The 19346-nt window shown below is 38.4% G+C and overlaps 1 protein-coding gene across 7 annotated transcripts in view; it reads left to right on the top strand.

The window, feature by feature from the left end:
* NCOA2 (nuclear receptor coactivator 2) overlaps positions 1–18744 on the top strand; it is a 328725-nt gene extending 309981 nt beyond the window's left edge. For all 7 annotated transcript variants that reach the window (XM_036740652.1, XM_036740623.1, XM_036740614.1 and 4 more), the window contains 4 exons: positions 1041–1218; positions 1964–2162; positions 4768–4857; positions 14834–18744. In XM_036740652.1, coding sequence (XP_036596547.1) covers positions 1041–1218; positions 1964–2162; positions 4768–4857; positions 14834–14845 — 479 coding nt within the window. In that variant the 3' untranslated portion in view covers positions 14846–18744. The remainder of the gene's footprint in view (positions 1–1040; positions 1219–1963; positions 2163–4767; positions 4858–14833) is intronic.
* Positions 18745–19346: the final 602 nt, after the last annotated feature.

The following is a 19346-nucleotide window of genomic DNA, read 5'->3' as shown; positions in this document are numbered from 1 at the left end:
ATAACTATATACACTGTGTAAACATATGTATGTGTATGTATATATATGTGTATGTATACATATATATATAAAACTACACACACTGAAATTATTAGTATGCTTTAATGATAAATGTGTCTTTTCAACCACATATATAGGAACTCATTTAATTCAGTGGTGGTTTTTCAAATGTGTGACTAGAAGACCCCATTGCTGGGCATAGGGTAACTCAGTTTAAAAACAAAAAGACTTTTCAGGTTAGTTGTAGCTATGTATTGAAAATTTAGTGAAGAATAGTAGTAGATAGAGGTAGTATGAGATGGTGCACAGACTTCTACCCTCAAATGTTGCCTTTGACATTCAGTAATTATGTGACCTTGGGTTAGTCACTTAACCTCTATGCTCTAGGAACCTCCCCAGAACCATCAGCAGGTTGAGATCTGTATTGGTGGAAGAACGTTCTGCATCTGCAGTTTCCCAAGCTGATGAAATCACAAATCTTTCTTGTAATTGGGTGGTAATAGTAATTTAAATTTACATTGTGCTTCACAGTTAATGAAAAAGAGAAATGTACATATACAGCTCATTCTTTAATGTATGTGCATGTTTTTGGGGCTAACTTTTAGGGGTAATTTTTTTTCTTCACAATTGCAAATGAATAGACAGTGTGGGGCCTGAGATTGGGTAATAATTAATTTTTTAATTAATTAATTAAACAAACCATTTAGGCTCTAGTATCCACTGAAGTTAACTACAGTCTTAAGACAAGGTTAGACATGAAAAACGGCAAGGAAGTATTTTGTTTTCATTTGTGTAAGTCTGGCTTTGGTAGTTAATGTAATAACTTAGTACTGCTGCATTAACTTATACAAAACAAAAAATGACAAAGAGTTGAGTTTTTTCTTAGTTTTTTATGTCATTCTTCAATCTTTTATTAAGGATTAGACACAGTATTATTGGACAGTTGAAAGTAATTATGTGTAAGCATGTAATTGGAAATGTTCTTTTTTTCCCCCAACATGGCATTACTAACTATCTACTTGCTTTCTTTTCATTTCTAGGAATAAGTCAGCAGCCTGATCCAGGCTTCACTGGGGCAACAACTCCCCAGAGTCCCTTGATGTCCCCTCGAATGGCACATACCCAGAGTCCCATGATCCAGCAGTCTCAAGCCAACCCTGCCTATCAGTCCTCTTCAGAGATGAATGGGTGGGCACAGGGAAACATGGGCGGAAACAGGTAAAAGGATGTAATTGATGTTCTGTCTCTGTGTCTATCATATAATATAAATAGTATGTCGAAGATAGTTGGTAACAAGGCAGCTAGTCTTGTTTATTGTTATTTTTAGTTATGCTTTAGTAAGTTTGTGCACCATAACTTCCTGTTCACTTCACTCCATGCTGCTTTCTCTAGAGCAGAGAGAACTTTACACAAACCTGAACTTAGCTAAAATAAGATCAGTATATTGTAGCTTTCTTCACCTTTAATTTATTCATTCAGTACTATTTTGCAAGAAGTGAACTTGAGAATGCCAGAAACTGTAAAATGACATTTATTTTCCATCTGTTTGTAATTGAGGCACCTCTAGAAAAAGATGACCTAGACATTGTCAGTCCTTTTATATGTTTTTTAAAAAGCACTCCAGTGCAGATACAAAAATAGTTAAAACCTATATATTCAGAGTAAATGCCATCCTGTGACCACCCCTAAGTCTCAAGGAAGGTCTGTGAAGAACAGTTATGACTTGATCTTCGTAAAGCACCCTCACAGCACCTTATATGTTCCTTGGTCCAATTTCTATTGCCTGTTACCCTCCTCCCCCAACCCCCCTTCACTGAAATAACTCAGTGAGCCCCTTTTTCTGAAAAACTGATAAATGCCTAAGAAAAGTGTTTTTAAAAGTCTTGTACACAAATTTGTCAAAGCTTTCATTTGTGTGTGTGTTTGTATGTATATATAATCTCAGTCTTTCTCATGTTTTCAGCATGTTTTCACAACAGTCCCCGCCACACTTTGGGCAACAAGCAAACACCAGCATGTACAATAACAATATGAACATCAGTGTCTCCATGGCGACCAATACAAGTGGTATGAACAACATGAATCAGATGACAGGACAGATCAGCATGACCTCAGTGACCTCTGTGCCTACGTCAGGGTTGTCCTCCATGGGTCCTGAGCAGGTGAGTACTGAAGGAGAAATAGCAGCAGTGGTGGCAGAGTCTCACACTAATACTAGAAGAAGTACATCTTACAGACAGTGTCTGCTGTTAACTCAAAAGTTTATTTGAAGAGTATGTGTTTTAATTTTCAGTGAGGCTAACAGAAATGCTTATTGTTAATTAAATGAACATACACAAATCTTCTGTGTCTGCTGAAGAATCTTTTAAAAATCATTCTTAAAAAAAATAAAATCATTCTTCATTTTCTTGTTACTTTTATAATTATTTTAGGAAATCCCCTAAAAGAATGCTTTCAGTTAAGAACGTGAGTTTTCCAAACTATGACAGTTGTTCCATTTTTTTTGTATCTTTGTGATTTACTTTGCATTTTTAAAATTAATTTAGTCATATTTAATGTTTGCAAATGTTTTTTTTTGAAGGGGGAAGGCAGGGCAATTTGGGGTTAAGTGACTTGCCCAAGGTCACATAGCTAGTCCGTGTGTCAAGTGTCTGAGGCTGGATTTGAACTCAGGTCCTCCTGACTCCAGGACCGGTGCTCTACTCACTGCGCCACCTAGCTGCCCCGATGTTTTTGCAAACATTTATTATCCTTCCCTGCATCCTCAGATGCCATTCAGTTTTTCAAAAAGAAAAACAAAACTCTCGTAACAAATGCCCATTTTGGCCATGTCCTTAGCTGTGTGTGTCATTCTTCATTTTAAGTCCATTACTTCTCTGACAGGAGGTAGGTGACATGATTGATCTACAGCCTTCTCTGGACTTGTGGTTCATCATTGCATTAATCTATAGTTCTAAAGTCTTTCAAAGTGTTTTGTCTCTATGATGTTGATGTCATATAAATTGTTTTCCTAGTTCTGCTCACTTCACTCTTTATTAGTTCACTGATAGAAATAGTGGTACAGATAATACAAAAACATTGGACTTTGGAGTAACTAATATGATTTTTCATTTCAGCAAATGTCTGTTTATAATTATGTTGTCCTTAGTTTAACATTTAGTTTACTTTGCCTTACCTAAACACAAAAATATTGACATATTGCCATGGAGGCATTCTGGAAGGCAAGGGAAGTGGTTGAGATTAGAAGTCTGTTGCAGACCACTCACAATTTTATAACCAATGTAATTTTTAAAAAAAATTTGTACTTCATTCAACAGTTACTGGGTGCTTATTATGTGCAGAGGCACTGTGCTAAACCCTGGTAGAGATATAAAAGTTAAATGAGACAATCCCTGCCTTCATGGAACTTGCTGAATTGTTGAGTCTATTATAATTTCCTGTTTAGTACTATATGATAAATGCATTAGAAAGCTGCACACTTGTGCTGTGTGAAGTATGATGTGGAAGAGGAGCAAGGAAAACTTAACTTGAGGAAAATGGTTTTAAGGGTTTGCGTTGGAATTCAACAGGCAAAGAGGGAGCTAATGCTCTGCTTCTAGGGAAATATCTTTCTAAAAAAAGTGAAATGCTTTATGTCACCTACTCTCACACTGTTCAAATGACAAGGACTCTGATTCTCATTTTGTACGTGGAGAAATTGAGTCATGAAGTCCTGAGCAATGTTGCAGTGCGTGTGCCCCCTAGCCCATCATGCTCTGCTAAAAGCTCCTTGAGAACAAGGAATATGTTTGGCTAACATAGTGCTATGTACAGGTACTTAATAAATGTTTATTGAATAAAAACTTACTTAGACAAGCGATTTAAACTGATAGAACTTGAAGAAATGTGAATTTCTAAGAAGCAGGCCTCTAGGGAAACACCCTGTCAAGTAGACCATCATACAAGTAGTTCAAAAAGGAATTTAAAAGATTATCAAACAAATTAACAAATTGGTTTCAAATCCCCTCTAGTTTAAATGCCACACACAATCAAAAGTTAGTGTGAACGCCCTAAAAGTTACCAAACTGTGAGTTTTAGCATTTTGACGGTTTTTACATGTACTAATGAGCAAATAATTCTTGTCAGAATAGACTTAGGAAAAATTTGGTTGTGTTTTGTGATGTTCACACTTACTTGCACTTGCTTATGAATAACTTACATAAGTGTTGTAGATAACAAGGCCTAAGAGGTAACTGGAGGGTCTCAGATATGAATCATCAATCTAGTTAGAGGCAGCTGCAAAGTAAACTTAATGCAACATGAAGATGATCCTCTTCTACCTAGATTTCATCCCCAGCTCTTCCACTAACTAGCTGCCTTGTCCATAGGCAAGTCATTTCTAATCTCTGAAGCTCTGTAAAATGGAAATAACAATACTTGCCCCACCTACCTCACAGGACCATTGTGAGGATCAAATAAGATTACTGCAAAATTAGTTTTGTAAACTGTGCTTCACCATAGAAGCACAAGGCATCAATTTGTTGTCTGATAGATATTTTATCATTAGAATTTTTAAAAGTAAAGTTCTTTGGAAGTGTGTGCATGTGCGTGTGTGTGTGTGTGTGCGTGCGTGCATGTGTGTGTGTGTGTGTGTGTGTTATAAAGGACTCTTAGAAGACTTTTATATATGTTCACTTTAATATTCACATTCTAGAATAGAGAGTTCTATGAAATCCTGACACACACACCCATCTAAAGTCAGCTACTTTACTGTCTTGTTGCTATTAGGTTAATGACCCTGCTATGAGAGGAGGCAATCTTTTTCCAAACCAGCTGCCTGGGATGGATATGATTAAGCAGGAGGGAGATGCATCACGGGTAAGAAACAATGAAGAAACAAATGAATGTGTTAGTAAAGTGAACTATAAATACTCAAAAGATATAAATTGATGTATTGTCATCCCCCAATCTAAAGTCTACATGCTTTTCATTTTTTTTGTCATAACTTGGGATTTTATGTGACATACCATGGTTTGAATATGTAATATGTTTAACTTTTTTTAAGTGATCATGACATAGAGCTTAACCTAGTTTTAACTCAGAATGACATATATGGTATCTGTTATTAGTTTCATTTAATTTTATCTGGCATAGCAAAGGGCCAGTTATGTTTAGAAAATATATTTGTCTGCTTTTACTGAATCATAAAGTAGGTACTTATGATATATTACTTTTAATTTTTTCCAGTAACAACAGAATAATTAATACTTGAAACAAACCAATTCATATTCTAGGTAGCAGATTATTAAATAGGGGAAGCTTCTTTAGATTGCTTGGCAGTAGCCAACTAAGCAAGAATTGTGGCTTTTTAAACCTAAGGAGAATCAGAGCTGTTGTGCAACTGATAAATGGTCAAAAAAAAATGAATAGGCAGTTTGCAGAAGAAATTGTAACTTTCATTAGCCATATGAAAAAAATGCTCTAAATCACAGAATAATTAAAGAAATACAAATTAAAATAATTCTGAGATACCACTTCATACCCATCATGTTGTCAGTTGACAAAAAAAGGGAAATGACAAATACTTAAAAGCACATGGGAAAATAGGTACATGAATGTACCGTTAGTGGAGCTGTGAATTAGTGTATCACTTCTGGAAAACAATTTGGAACAGTTCCCAAAAAGCTATTAAAGTATGCATACCATATCTTTTGACCCAGCTATACCACTACTAGATCTATACCTCAGAGAGATCAAAAAAGAGGAAAAGGACCTATGTCTACAAAAATATTTATAGTTCTTTTCGTGGTGGCAAAGAATTGGAAACTGTGGGAAGGAGGGGAGGGAAGGGTTGCCCATTATTTAACATGGCTGATCAAGTTATGGTATTTGAAGGTGATAGAATAGTACTATACTATAAGAAATGATGAAGGGGATGGTTTCAGAGAATGCTGGGAAGTTTTGTATGAACTGATACAGAGTAAAATGAGCAAAACCAAGAGAAAAATGTGTATGGTATTACAAACAACTTTTAAAAGACTTAGGAACTCTGCTCCAACACAATGACCAGCCACAATTCAAAGGACTCTCAATGAAATATACTATCCACCTCCACCTCCAGATAGAAAGTTGATAATCTCAGAGTGCAGATTGAAGTATCTTTTTCTTTTCTTTTTTTCTTTGTATATGCCTAGTGTGGAAATCTGTTTTGTCTGACTAATCATATTTGGGACAAGTGTAGTTTTCCCTGTCTTCTCAGTGAGTGGGGGCAGGTAGGAGGGAGAGAATTCAGAAATGCTGATAGAATAAAATTGAAACAAAAAAATAAATAAAAGTAAGGAGCTCTACCCTTCCCCAAAATTTTTTTAATAAGAATTGTCTTTAAAATTCAGAAATTGTTTTGTTTTGGTTTTTGGGCAGAGGAGGGGGTGGCATTCTAGTTCGGAAACCTAATGATAAAGAGATCTGTACCAAGCTTTAATAGCACATCCTATGACTTTTCTAGGTTGAGTTTCTGTTTACTTAAATCAGAAAGAAAGAAAAATGACTATTCCTAGAAAATGTTCTAAATGTGTTTTGTGTTTATGCTTCACAAATATTCTGTGTGCATTGTATGTATTATACAGGTCCATATAACTTTTGGTCCTGTCTTGTGATTTCACCGATATTAGGAACCTCCTCCACTGACGAAGATCAGCAATTTCTCTGCAACTTTAGATTCCTAGAGAGTTGGCTGAGATACTGTGAGGTATCTCCTCATCCATGGTCACACAGCTATTATGTGTCAGAGGCAGGTGTGGACCTGTGTGTTCCTCACTCCATGACCAGCCATTATACCTTTCACTATCTACAGATCTGCATCCACATAAATATGTGTATCATTATGTAATTACATATGGATAGACATTTGCCCTACTCTTTTCTGGTGTCTGACTATCATGACATGGAGATGACCCTGGGTTCTTCGTGCCAGGCCCTACAACAGGGGGTCCCTCTAGCCAACTTTAGTGAGGAAATGACTTAGGGTCATGAATCTTTCAGCTGTAGCAACTCTTGCAAACCCTCTTTAAGTTATAAAGGATTTCATTATTCTCTTGGTGAAGAGAGTACCCACGTTAACAAAGTCACACAAGTGTGTGATTAAATATGTACGTATAACCATTCTGGTGCATAATTTCGGTTTTTGGGAGATAGCATAGTGAAGAGGATAGAAAGTCATATTTGGAGTCAGGAAAACATGGGCTCTTCTTATTCTTACCTTGCCTCTGACACTTAAAAGCTGTGTGACCATGGGCAAACAACCTCTCTGAGCTTCAGTTTGCTTATATGGGAAAGGAGAACAGTCACAACCACCTTCTCTTCAGGTTGGTGTGAGGCTATAATCTCTCATGAAGAGATGGCCCTTCTGCTCAAGGAAGCCCTTCTACATGTGTCCTTATTCCAATCCCATCTCACTTGCTCCAACAGATTGCCCTCTTTATCATTCCTACTCTCTCCAGTCTTCAGTCTCTCCCTAACTACTGTGTTCCTTCCCTGCAAATGCACCTGTCTTCCCTCATCATTTACCAAAAAATAAATCCTCATTTGATCCCACCATTCCTGCTAGCTGTTGTCCTGTATCTCTTCCTCTTCTTGACTAACCTCTTCAAGAAAGACATCTCCAATTGATGCCTCTACTTCCTCTCCTCTCACTTCTAAACCTTCTACAATCTGGCTTACAGCCTCATCATCCCTCCAAAACTGCTCTCTACAAAGTTACCAGTGAACCCTTAGTTGTTGAATATAATGTCCTTTTCTTATTCCTCATTCTTCTTGACCACTCTTCAGCCTCTGACACTTTATCTCTCTCTTCTGGACACTCTTCTCCCCAGACACTGTACTAATCACTGGGATACAAATATAAGCAAAGAAGAAGGACAGCCCCTCCCTTTCAAGAACCTTGCATTCTAATTAGGGAGGAAAATGCATAACCAAGAAGTGAAATGCCAAAGGTACTGGGGAGGGGAGAAGGTAAGTGCATGCTGGTGAAGGCCAGAGAGTCAGAAACAGAGCAATGGAGGAATGAAATAGAATTTCATTCCCAAAATGAAAGCCCCCTAGAAGACCTGGGCCTACCTTATTTCAGAGATTCTTTAATCTGAGGAAAGAAAATCTTTTCATAACTTTATTTCAGTATAACTGATTTCCTCTGTAAAAATTCTATGTATTTTATGCATTCAAAATCATTGTTATGGAAGGGGTTTCAGTAGACTGCCAACGGTGTCACACACACACAGACATACCGTTCCTTGCCAACACTCACATTTCATGAGCCCCTAAGCTCTCCATTACTTCCAGAAGCAAGTAAATTCCTCTGTTGGGCATTTTAAAGCTCTATATAACCTGACCTCTTCCTACCTTTCCAGTCTTATCATATTTTACTCCCTCCCCTCCACACACACTATTATTCAACAACACCAGCCTCTTGATGTTCCTCCCACACGCAAGCTCTATCTCCAGGCCTGCAATACTCTCCCTCCTCGCCTCTACCCTTTAGTTTTCTTGACTTCCTTCCAGGAGGCCTTTCCCACTGGTTCCTCTCTCTCCCCTTCCTTATATTCCCCGGGTTTTCAGGATGCCATTCTCTCTTGGTTTTGTTCCTACCTATCTGAGTGCTGCTTCTCTTTCTTCTTTACTGGATCCTCCTCCACATCCTGACCTTTAACTATACATGTCTCTCAGGGTTCCATCCTTGGTCTTTTTCTCCCTCTACACTACTTCAGCTGATCTCATCAGCTCCTGTGGATTTAATGATTCTCTCTATGCTGATGATTCTCAGATCCCCCTCTCCTGCCCTAAGTTTTCTGTTGACCTCCAATCTCACATTTCTATCTACCTTTCAGACATCTCAAACTGGATGTCCAGTAGACATCTTAAACTCAGTATGTCCAAAATGGAACTTGCTATTTCTCCATCTAAATCCTCCCTCCCCTCCTATCTTGCCTTGTATATGTCGATTTTAACTATCCAGTCTAATAAACATTTAGATCTTTTTTTAAAAAATGTAGAGAGATCTAGAAGATACCACCATCCTCCTAGTCCCTTAGTAGGAATCATCTGAATTCCTCTCTCACCACTGGCTCCTCTCCCCACCCCTCCATACATCCACTCTGTTGCCAAGGCCTGTCATTTTCAGTTTTGTAACATCTTTCCAATATGCCCCCCTCTCTCCTCTGACCCTGCCACCACTCTAGCCCCAGGCCCTCATCTCATGCCTGGATTATTGCAATAGCCTGCTGGTGGGTCTGCCTGCCTCTAGTCTCTCCCTACTGCAGTCCAGCTTCCATTTAGCCACTAAAGTGACTTTCCTAAAGCATAGGTCCTGCCATCATTCCCTTGCTCAAGAAACTCCAGTGGTTCCCCATCGCCTGCAGAATCAAATACAAAATGCTCTATTTGACACTGAAAGCCCTTTGTAACTTAGCCCTGTCCTATCTTTCTGGTCTTCTTACACCTTTCTCTCCACCACAGACTCTTTGATCCAGTGAAACTGGTCTGACTTTTTCACATACAAGACACTCTATCTTTTGGTTCTAGGTTCTCTGGTTGTCTGCCATGCCTGGAATGCTCTCCTTCTGTAGCTTCACTTACTGACTTTCCTGGCTTTATTTTAAGTGCTAACTAAAATTTCATCTTTTACAGGAAACTTTTCCAAGCCTTTTTAATTCTAGTAGTACCTTCCCTCTCTTAATTATTTTGTATTTTTCCTATATATAGCTTTACATATATGTGTGTGTGTGTATGTATATATATACATATATATATATTTGTTTTCATATCTTTCTCATGCAATTGTGAGCTCTTTGAGGGCAGGGACTGTCTCTTGCTTCTTTTTGTATCCCCAGGATTTAGCACAATGCTTGGCACATAGTTGCCACTTAATTAATGTTTACTAACTGATGATTGAATATGAAGAGTTCATAAATGAGCTTATGCATGAATGCAGAGGGCTGGCTGAACCTAAACTAAACAGTATTTGGATGGTCAAAACCACATGAAAAACCAATATTATTTCAGATTTGCCATCATATGCTGTAAATTAAACACAGGCCTTAAACACTGAAGCACCCTGTAATGCTTACATTTTTCTAGTATCTGTTCAGTCTTTCCTCTCAGGTTTATTTCAGTCAGCCTAGGGCCCACATAAATACCTTTTTGTGTACTTTTTAAAAAAAAATTTAAGTTCTTATGTTCAGATAACAAGCAGCAACTTCTATTGAATAGTGAGAGTTAGTATGCTGTGGTTAAAGTGCTGCATCTAGTGTCAAATAGACATGAGTTCAAACCCTGCCTGTGACACCTGCCTTTCAGAGCCGCTATTTCCTCATCTGTAAATGAAAGAACTAGCCTCTGGAATTCCTTTCAGCTCTAAACCTATGATCTTAGTGAATGTATTCTAATTTAAAGCACCTCACTTTTGCATATGAACTCCTGTTAGAACTAATTTAGTTAGACTCTGCTAAGTGCTAACACCTAGTTTTACCTAGGTCTGGTCTATATCAATCTCTTCTGCTTTTCTTTCTCATCTCCTTCTTAACTGTTCCTTTCATCATCTGCACTTGATTTTATGTTGATTGTTGTGGCTCTGACAGTCTCACATTGACATCCCCCCCCTCACCCCCATAACATACAAACAAAGCCTCCTAAGCGATTTTGTACTTATCCTTCTGCTGATGTCCTTACATTACAGTGTTGGCAGCAAGAATTTTATCCAGTAACCTTCATCTTCTTCTTTGAAGCATGATATGTTGCTGGTATGAATGTTGGCATTCTTGTACTGTTAAATTATTCTAGATATTATTGAAACATGTCTGTTAATCGCTGAACAATGTGATCGTTGGTAAGATCAGACCACATCAATACATGTATGTGTAGATTTACAGCAATAAGAAAGTTACTATTTACTTTTGCAAAAGGATTCTGTGATTTAAAAATTATTTCAATACATTGCTTTAAATGACACAACTTCTTTTTTATGTTTAAAATATAAATTCTGTTTACCAAAATGAATTGTACACACAGTTACTCATTTTCACTTACATTGCATAAAGAAGCTACATTTGTATCAATCACTCTAGGATTATGGAATCAATATCCAAGGATTCAAATGTGCATTATTATCAGTGTTGTTGGTTTATGATAAAATGGTGTGTTAATTGTGGTTTGCTTAGCCATGGCAGTGGCTTGATTACTTTCTCTCCATGTTTAGGGAATACAGCAGTAAGTTTTGTACCCACAGTAGCGTGTTGGGGAATGGGTCAGGTCCAGACCTCTGATTTTGATGTTGTATGGCACCCCTGGTGAGGAAACTCCCTTTATCAATCAGGTCTTCAGTAATATATGGTTGATGGGGACAATGAGAGGTTTAGTGATTTAAACACAACCTTATGTGATCGAGGTGACACTGAACCCACTCCAAAACCATCTCTATGTCCATTCTCCTGTGCTGCCTCCATATAGCTATTAGCCATAAAGTTGATGAAATATAAATATTTTACAGTGGAATTATTTTTTCAAAATGGAGAATACAGAATAGAGGCTTTTTTCTTCACATTTCAATCAGAGAAATACACTTGTAAAATAATAGTATTATATTGTTGGCAGTAAGTGTTATATTACAGTTAAATGTTATAGTTAACCCAAACTAATAGATTCTTAGACCGTTAAAGTAGCAAATTTCCAACTTCACAGAAAAGTAAGTTTGTAAAATGCCATTTCATACTTTGATGGGTCTGTGACTTCATCTGGTGAGAGATTTCAGATGGATGTCTCTCTGAGTGCTTACAAGAAAGTTGCAGTATAGTTGGGATTACTCTAGAACCTATTTTCACCATTGTAATTTGTGACTACGTCCACAAATTTGTTACATAACGGGCCTTCACTGCAAAGCAGTCATTCTGCTCCTCCCTAATTTAGCCATCTCATTTCTCCATAGCAGCTTTTTCAAACCCTCTTTTCTCAAACTTCCCACAGTACCTCATGACCCTAACCTCTCAGCCGAGAAACCAATTTCTTGTTGTTATTCAGTTGTTTTCAGTCATGTCTGACTCTTCATCACTCCATTTGGGGTTTTCTTGGCAAAGACACTGGACTGGTTTGCTTTTTCCTTCTCCAGATCACTTTACAGATGAGGAAACTGAGGCAGACAGGGTTAAGTGACTTGCTCAGGGTCACAGAGCTATTAAGTGTCTGAGGTTGGATTTTAATTCAAGATGAATCTTTTTGACTCTAGGCCCAACATTCTATCTACTGTGCCACCTAGCTGCCCCTACTTCTCACTCACTTCTATTTCTCTGCAAAAATTGTGGCCATTCACCAAGAGTTCCCCTTCTCCTCTCATCATCCTCTACTCTCTCCTCCTTAACTCTGACGTCAGATCAACATCCCCTTGCCAAAGCCAACCTCTCTATATCAGCCTTGATCCCTTCCCATCTTCTCCAGAAGATTGCTCCCACTTTCTTCCCCCATTCTATTGTAAACTCCTTAGGGAAGGAACTGGTTTTTTTTTTATTTGTATCCTCAGGGATATGATGCCTGGCACAGAGTAGGCATTTAACAAATGTTTATCAAATTAAATTGAAATATCATTCTCCCACTCGCTTATCCTCAGTCTTATCTACCAGCTTCTGTAGTACCTGCATGACTCTCACATCCTTTAAAAAAAACACCTCATTTTATCCTAACATGTCTTTAGAAAACCATCTATAATCAGTGCTTCCACTCTCTTTCTTCTCACTTGCTTCTGAACCTTCTTCAGGCTGGTTTCCAGCCTCATCATTCAACTGAAACTGCCTTCTGCAAAGTTATTTATTGTATCATAGTTTCCAAATCTAATGGCCTTTCTCAATCGTCTTCCTTCTTGACTTCTCTGTAGCCTTTGACACTGTTGTTCACTCTCTCTTAGTTTTTATAACATTACTCCTTCCTGGTTCTCCCCCTCCCTATCTGACCATTTCTTCTATCTCCTTTGCTCTGTCTTCATCCCTTTTCACAACCATTAGCTGTGCATGTCCTCCACGGCTCTTTTTTGGACCCTCTTCTCTTCTCCCTATGTTGTCTCACTTAATGCTCTTATCAGCTCCCATGGGTTCTATTATCATCTCTATGGATACTAGTTCAGAGGCTTATATCCAGCCCTAATTTTTCTCCTGTACAGTAGTCCTATATGACCACTTACCTCTTTGGTAACTTGAACTAGATACCCTATAGGCATCTCAAACTCAACATGTCCATAGCAGAACTTAGTATTCTTCCCTCTTATGAACTTTTCTATCACTGTTGAGGATACGACCATCCTGTCATTTACTGAGGCTTGCAGCCTCAGTGTCATCCTCAAATACCCAGTTTCACCCCACAAGCTGCCGCATCTCATCATTTCTACCTTCTCAGCATCTCTCATCTCCCTCTCTCCACTCACACAGCTTCTTACCTAGATTGTTGCAGTAGCCTTCTGCATGCTCTCCCTATTCCCCTCCCCTAATAGGACAGTCCATCCTTTACTCAATTCCTAAGGGAGTTTTCTTAAGTATAGGTCTGACCACGGCATTCTCTCCCACTCAGTGAAGTCTTTCATAAGCTGATCCCTTTCTGACAGAGGATTTGTGCCTCTGAATTGTCTTCTTCCCTTGCCTTTCCCTCGCTTTGTATGTGACCCAGCTGCACTGGCCTCCTCATATTTCTCACACCCAGTACTCCCATCTCCTCTCCCCAAATCTGAGATGGTCTCCCTTCTCATGTAGGCCTCTTAGTTTCCCTGGCTTCCTTCGAGACTCATTCTGAGTCCCCCACCCCCACCCCAACTGTTTGCACCTTCCTGTCTAAGATTATCTTCAGTCTACTCTGGCATCATCTTGTATATATGCCTACCTGTTTACATGGTGCATCCCCCATTAAGATGGAAGCTCCTGGCAGGGACTGAGTTTTTTTTCCTCCTGATCTCCAGTGCCTAGTTCATAGCATGTGTTTATATATCTAATACATATTTGTGGGCTTATGACAGTTCCCTCTTTCTAAAGTCCTGTGGCGATGCAGTAGGTAGAGCACCGGGCCTGAAATCAGGAAGACCTAAGTTCAGTCACTTAGGACCCGTGTGACCCTGGGCAAGTCATTTCATCTCCATTCACCCTGGTTCCCTCAGCTGGGAAATAGGAAAGATCACAGCACCTCCCTCTCTGAGTTTCTGTGAGGATCAGATAAGGTTGTGTTTGTGAAAGCCCTTGGCACCTTGCCTAGCAGAGAGCAAGTGTAGCTGCGTGTGCATAGGGCTTAAGTGTTTACAAAACGTCTTCTACACGTTGCCTCGTCTGGTCCAAGATAGTTTACTACAGGAATGATCTCATTTTTTAGATGAGGAAACTGCCTCAATAATCTTACGTGGCACGCTCAGACAGAGACAGATTGTGTTTCTCTCTGCGTCTGAGTTCTTCCTGACTGTACCATGTTGGCTCAAAACTGCTGAGTCTAAAAATAATTACTGGGGAAACAGTTTCAAGATAGGATTTTTCCTAACAACCACCAGAAACAGGCCTCTAGGTTGGTAGACTTAAACCAACCCTATCAGCCATTTTTCTGTTCTTTATCTTTTGCAATAACCCTTGAACTGTCTCCTATTTATATATTGCTTCTATGTTTATGGGGGAATAAAGCAGGAAAAACTTAGTCTTCCATTTTACAGCTGATCCTAATTTTCTGCCGTGGTGATAATTTGGATTTGGGGAAGTAGCCTCATGTTTGAATGTCTTTTCTCCTGAGCTTGATGCCATCGGATACAAAACAGTCAATGTTATCTCATGAGTCTTTCTTTCTCTTCTTACAGAAATATTGCTGACCCTAAAGGCTGCTTGTGGCTCTTTCTTTCTTCAGCAACCTGGGCTCTTACCAGTTGGAAGAGCTGGCTGCCTTTGTTTTGACCCAGCTGACCTGCAAGCCAGTTTTGCTGGAGCAAGATCAGCTTCATCATAACTACAGACAGGACTCAGCTGATTCCCAAATCGGAGTCAAAACGGCTGTTGCAGGAGGAGCAGCCTCTTCTTTGACAGTCTGAAGCTCGCGTACAGACATTGCTCAGTCTGTTCACTGCATTCACCTTAGTGCAACTTAGATCTCTCCTGCGAAGTAAATGTTGACAGGCAATTTTCATAACCATGTCAGATTGAATGTATTTAAATGTATGTATTTAAGGAAAACAACCATGCTCTTGTTCTGTTCCTGTTTGGTTCTAGACACTGGTTTCTCACTTGATTTTCCCTGGCTAATCAGTCTGGTGCAAAGAATTGTGGTTTCATTTGGAAAACCGCGTTTTAAGCTAAAGTCTGCAATTTGGGAAAGAAGCAGGGCAGACACTGGGGATGGCACTGTATGCACAGAGATGCCTGTTAAGTTGATCAATTTACAAAAGGTCTTAGAAGATAGCTGGACCTTTTTGAAAGCGCTGAGGCTCCTTCTGGAATGGGTTTCCATTCACCCAACAGGCAGCAAAGGGCCTATGGCCAGGCTCTTCATATTTAGAAGTACTTTCCTTTTTTTTCTATAATAGAAAACCAGCCATCTCACAGAAATCATGAAGCCAGAAGAAATGTCTTTGTTTTCCTCTTCTACTCCCCACCTGACCCCACCCAATTAAGTTAACTGTAGACTTGATTTCGAGATCTTTTAAATCCACTTGAATTAATTAATATGCATTACTCTGGCTTTGAGATCTTTACCCCAGAAGGCCCTACCCCCAACCCCACTGTAGGGAAGAAACCAGGTCAGCCCTTACATGTCATTAGGTGTTTGAGTAGGTGCCAGCAGCCTATCACATGCCTGCCCGTTGCTGAATCCTGAATTTCGGAAAACCAGGACAGGCACCTCTATGAAGTATATTCATTCCTGTTCTCAAACTCCCCTGGCCTACAGTATTGGGGGAGGTGTAGGGTGAGAGGTGGGGAGTGGCGGGGGAGACAGGGAAGGTAAAAAACAGTGTGTTTAGAATTTATGGCAGAGATCACTACAAATTTAGCCGTCATCATCATGTGTTTTTATTTTGTTTCTTAGCCTCGATGATTAAGCTGAAGTTTTGTAAGGTACATGAAATCCAGTTTATATGTAAACAAGCAATAATTTAAGTTGAGAACTTAAGCGTTTTAATTGTATGATTTTTTTTGTGAGGTATACATGTTGTGGAATTGATTCAAAATGAGGTACTTCAGTATTAAATTAGAGATCTTCATAGCAATGTGTCTCCTAAAGGTGTTTTGTAAAGGATCCCAATGCCTTGAATAGACCTAATTTGTAGGCTTAAGACTTTTTATTTTCTAAACCTTGTGATTCTGCTCATAAATCATTTATCTAATCTATATGATATGCAGCCACTGTAGGAACCAATTCTTGATTTTTATATGTTTATAATTCTTTCTTAATAAATCTTAGAGAAACTATGTTACTAAAGCCAACCACTTTTATGGTGGTTTTTCTTGCCCACTGTGGTGCATGAGTAACCTTTTACTAACTGGCTTCGGTTTCTGAGGACTGAATACCAAGAAACTGGAGGCTTTTGGGGAGCTATTTCTTCCCCAATCCCTGACACAAATACTTTCTTATTTCACCTTCAGAATAATGTCTTTTTTTGATGTCTAAAATGCAGTGCATTTTATATCTGATTAGCCAGGCCTTTTAGGAACAAAGGAGTTTTTCCTTGCAATTTGATTGTTTATCTGGCCGGGTGAAAATTACCCCTATTATATTTATATCTCTCTATATAATGTGAAAATAGGGAAAGTATATAGCGAGATATAAGCCCAAAGAGATGATAAAGATAGTCCCAAAGTGTTGGTCCACACTGAGGAAATAATTCTGGAATTCTGCATTTCAATACATTTGTTTCTGATTGAGGGAGATGTTAATGATACAGGGAGGTGGCTAGGGATCAGTACCTTGGAGAGGTCACTACTTCATATGTCCCACTTGAAAGGCTGAGCTTAGTCAAGCCATTGGATTGTCTGGCTGAGGTAGGAGAGTAAGCAGCAGTTGGCCCTGAACTCCATGACCTCATTGATATACTGAGATTTGTAGTACATCTTCATTAATGTGACCAGTTTAAAACTTTATTTATAGAACAAAAAGAATTTTTGTTTCACATGACCCAAGAGGAGATGGGGTTTTGATCTTTTTTCTTTGGGGGGGGTGGGGGTGGGACATACAGTTCCTTTTTCAGTTGATGCCGTCCATGAGAGGCTCTCTTTTTGCTAATTAATGGATTGCTGATCTCATTGTTATATTGGTTCCAATCCTGATAAACCTGCAGGCCGGTTTTGTTTGTAAATTAGACTGTTTCCTAACCATTGCTCTTTGGAAGGTAATGAGATTGTATGTAATCTTATGGCTCAGATCAAGTAATGGAGCTTTGCTTTACATGGAATTAAGGAGGAAAAAATTGAGTGAAGGAATCATCTGATCATATTGATCATACTCAAACAGGAAAATCAAAGCCAAATCAATTCCCTTCATCATCAGTATTTCCCATTCTATACACAGTAAATTTGTTTGACAGAGTACTTGGTTTTTGTTTAATAGAACAAATAATCAGTGTTCTACTATATTACTAAATGTGAAGGACACATAATGTGAAAAGTATACATACATAAACTTGGTTGTTTGACCCATTTAAGTGTTCATGTAACGTGGTGAGTTTAAAAAGTGAAGTGAGCTGTTTTATTACAATGAATTAATTTGTTTGCACTTAAAGTTGAAAATATTGCCCCCACCCCGTCTTCTGCTATCTTTTTTGGCCTGTATTAAATGAAAGCAATGTTTTTGCAGTTTATATAATGCAATTTTTAATCTGTGTTTAAAAATGGAGTTCGTCTGGGCTTAACACATGAAATGGGTGGCACAGTTAGTTCCACTTGCAGAACCCAAAGATACACAATCAGTTTTGAAATGCAACTTAAGCCATTAATTAATTGTTGGTGTGAATTTAAAGTTTTCTAGTATTTGTATGGTAGTGTGCTGCCTAAGAGCAAAAGCATTCTGTGCACAGAAGAAAATTACTGTAGTGGCTTTGCTTTGAATTAGAATTTTCTCCCTGGTGTTTCTTTATAGACTAAAACAAAACCTTTTAAGTTTCATACTACAGGTAAAAGCTATGTGCAAGAACCTCAAAATGCTAAAATCTAGCATAATGCCTTAGATCTGTTTTTAAGTCTTGTATATTCCTACATAGGTGTCTGATGTATTATATTTGTATAGTGAATTGTGTACAATTTTGGAATAAGTGCATCATCACTTTCCTTTATGTTGTGAAACAGTGATGATGACACATTTCTTCAAACATTTAACTGTCCTTTTTTTTCTTTGTCATTTGTGGGTTTTATTTGTACAGTTCCTCATGAAGTTGCATCTGAAATGTGTGTATATGAAAAGATTATACAAGGGTAAAATTAAGCAATATATTAACTATGGTTCTTCAGGAGAAAGCTTACAATGTTTGGGTTGTGATTTACTTTCAAAACGGAGTTGACTCTGAACATCACCTTGTTCACCTGCATCGATGTTTGTATTTCTAGTGTGAGCAGTTTATGCAAAGGTAGATATATTCAGAGACATTTTAAATACATTTATGCAAGTTAATATTGCTTTGCTGATGCTATTTGCTTATTTGATGTTAAATAATGCTATTGTAAATAAAGACTGTTGTTATTGCATCATTTAATAAATTTTAATGCCTTCGGGTTTTACATGGCTTTAGAGATTGCAATGTGTTTATATTCATTTATTTCAGTATACTATTCAGCATGTTATAATGGAAAAAGCTATGGGCATGGAGTCAGAAGAAAACTAGTTTCCAATCCTGGCTCTTCTGCCTGTTGGCTTTGTGAATATGGGCACATCACTAAACCTTTCTGAGCTCTAGTTTCTCCTTCTGTACAGTGGAGATGATAATACCATAGTACTTTATCTCATAGGGATATTATGAGGATGAAATGTGGTAATGTATGTTAAGCAGTTTGCAAACCTGTCAATCTAAGTTACTGTTGTCTTCCAGTAGTCTAGTGCCTTTTACTTTTCAAAGCACTTTCCCATCCATTAGTTCATCTGTATGATATAACCAGTCTGTAAGGCACTTGCCACAAAATTGAGGCCCAGAAGAGTTAAATGCTAACAGTGGCACAGCCTGGAACTAGAACCAAGGGCACCAACTTCTTTCTTTCTTTCCTTTCTACTACAGTACACTGCTGTCCACCACAGAGAATTACTTAGAATCTTTAGGTATTGCAAGAATACCAATAGGAAGAATTTGTAGTCAGATGTGGCATTTTAAATAATCCATTGATGGATCCCAAAGAATT

The sequence above is a fragment of the Trichosurus vulpecula genome, chromosome 1, assembly GCF_011100635.1.
Source record: "Trichosurus vulpecula isolate mTriVul1 chromosome 1, mTriVul1.pri, whole genome shotgun sequence".
NCBI lineage: Eukaryota > Metazoa > Chordata > Mammalia > Diprotodontia > Phalangeridae > Trichosurus > Trichosurus vulpecula.
Note: the sequence above shows the minus strand (reverse complement) of the source record. Positions and strands in the feature narration are given on the sequence as shown.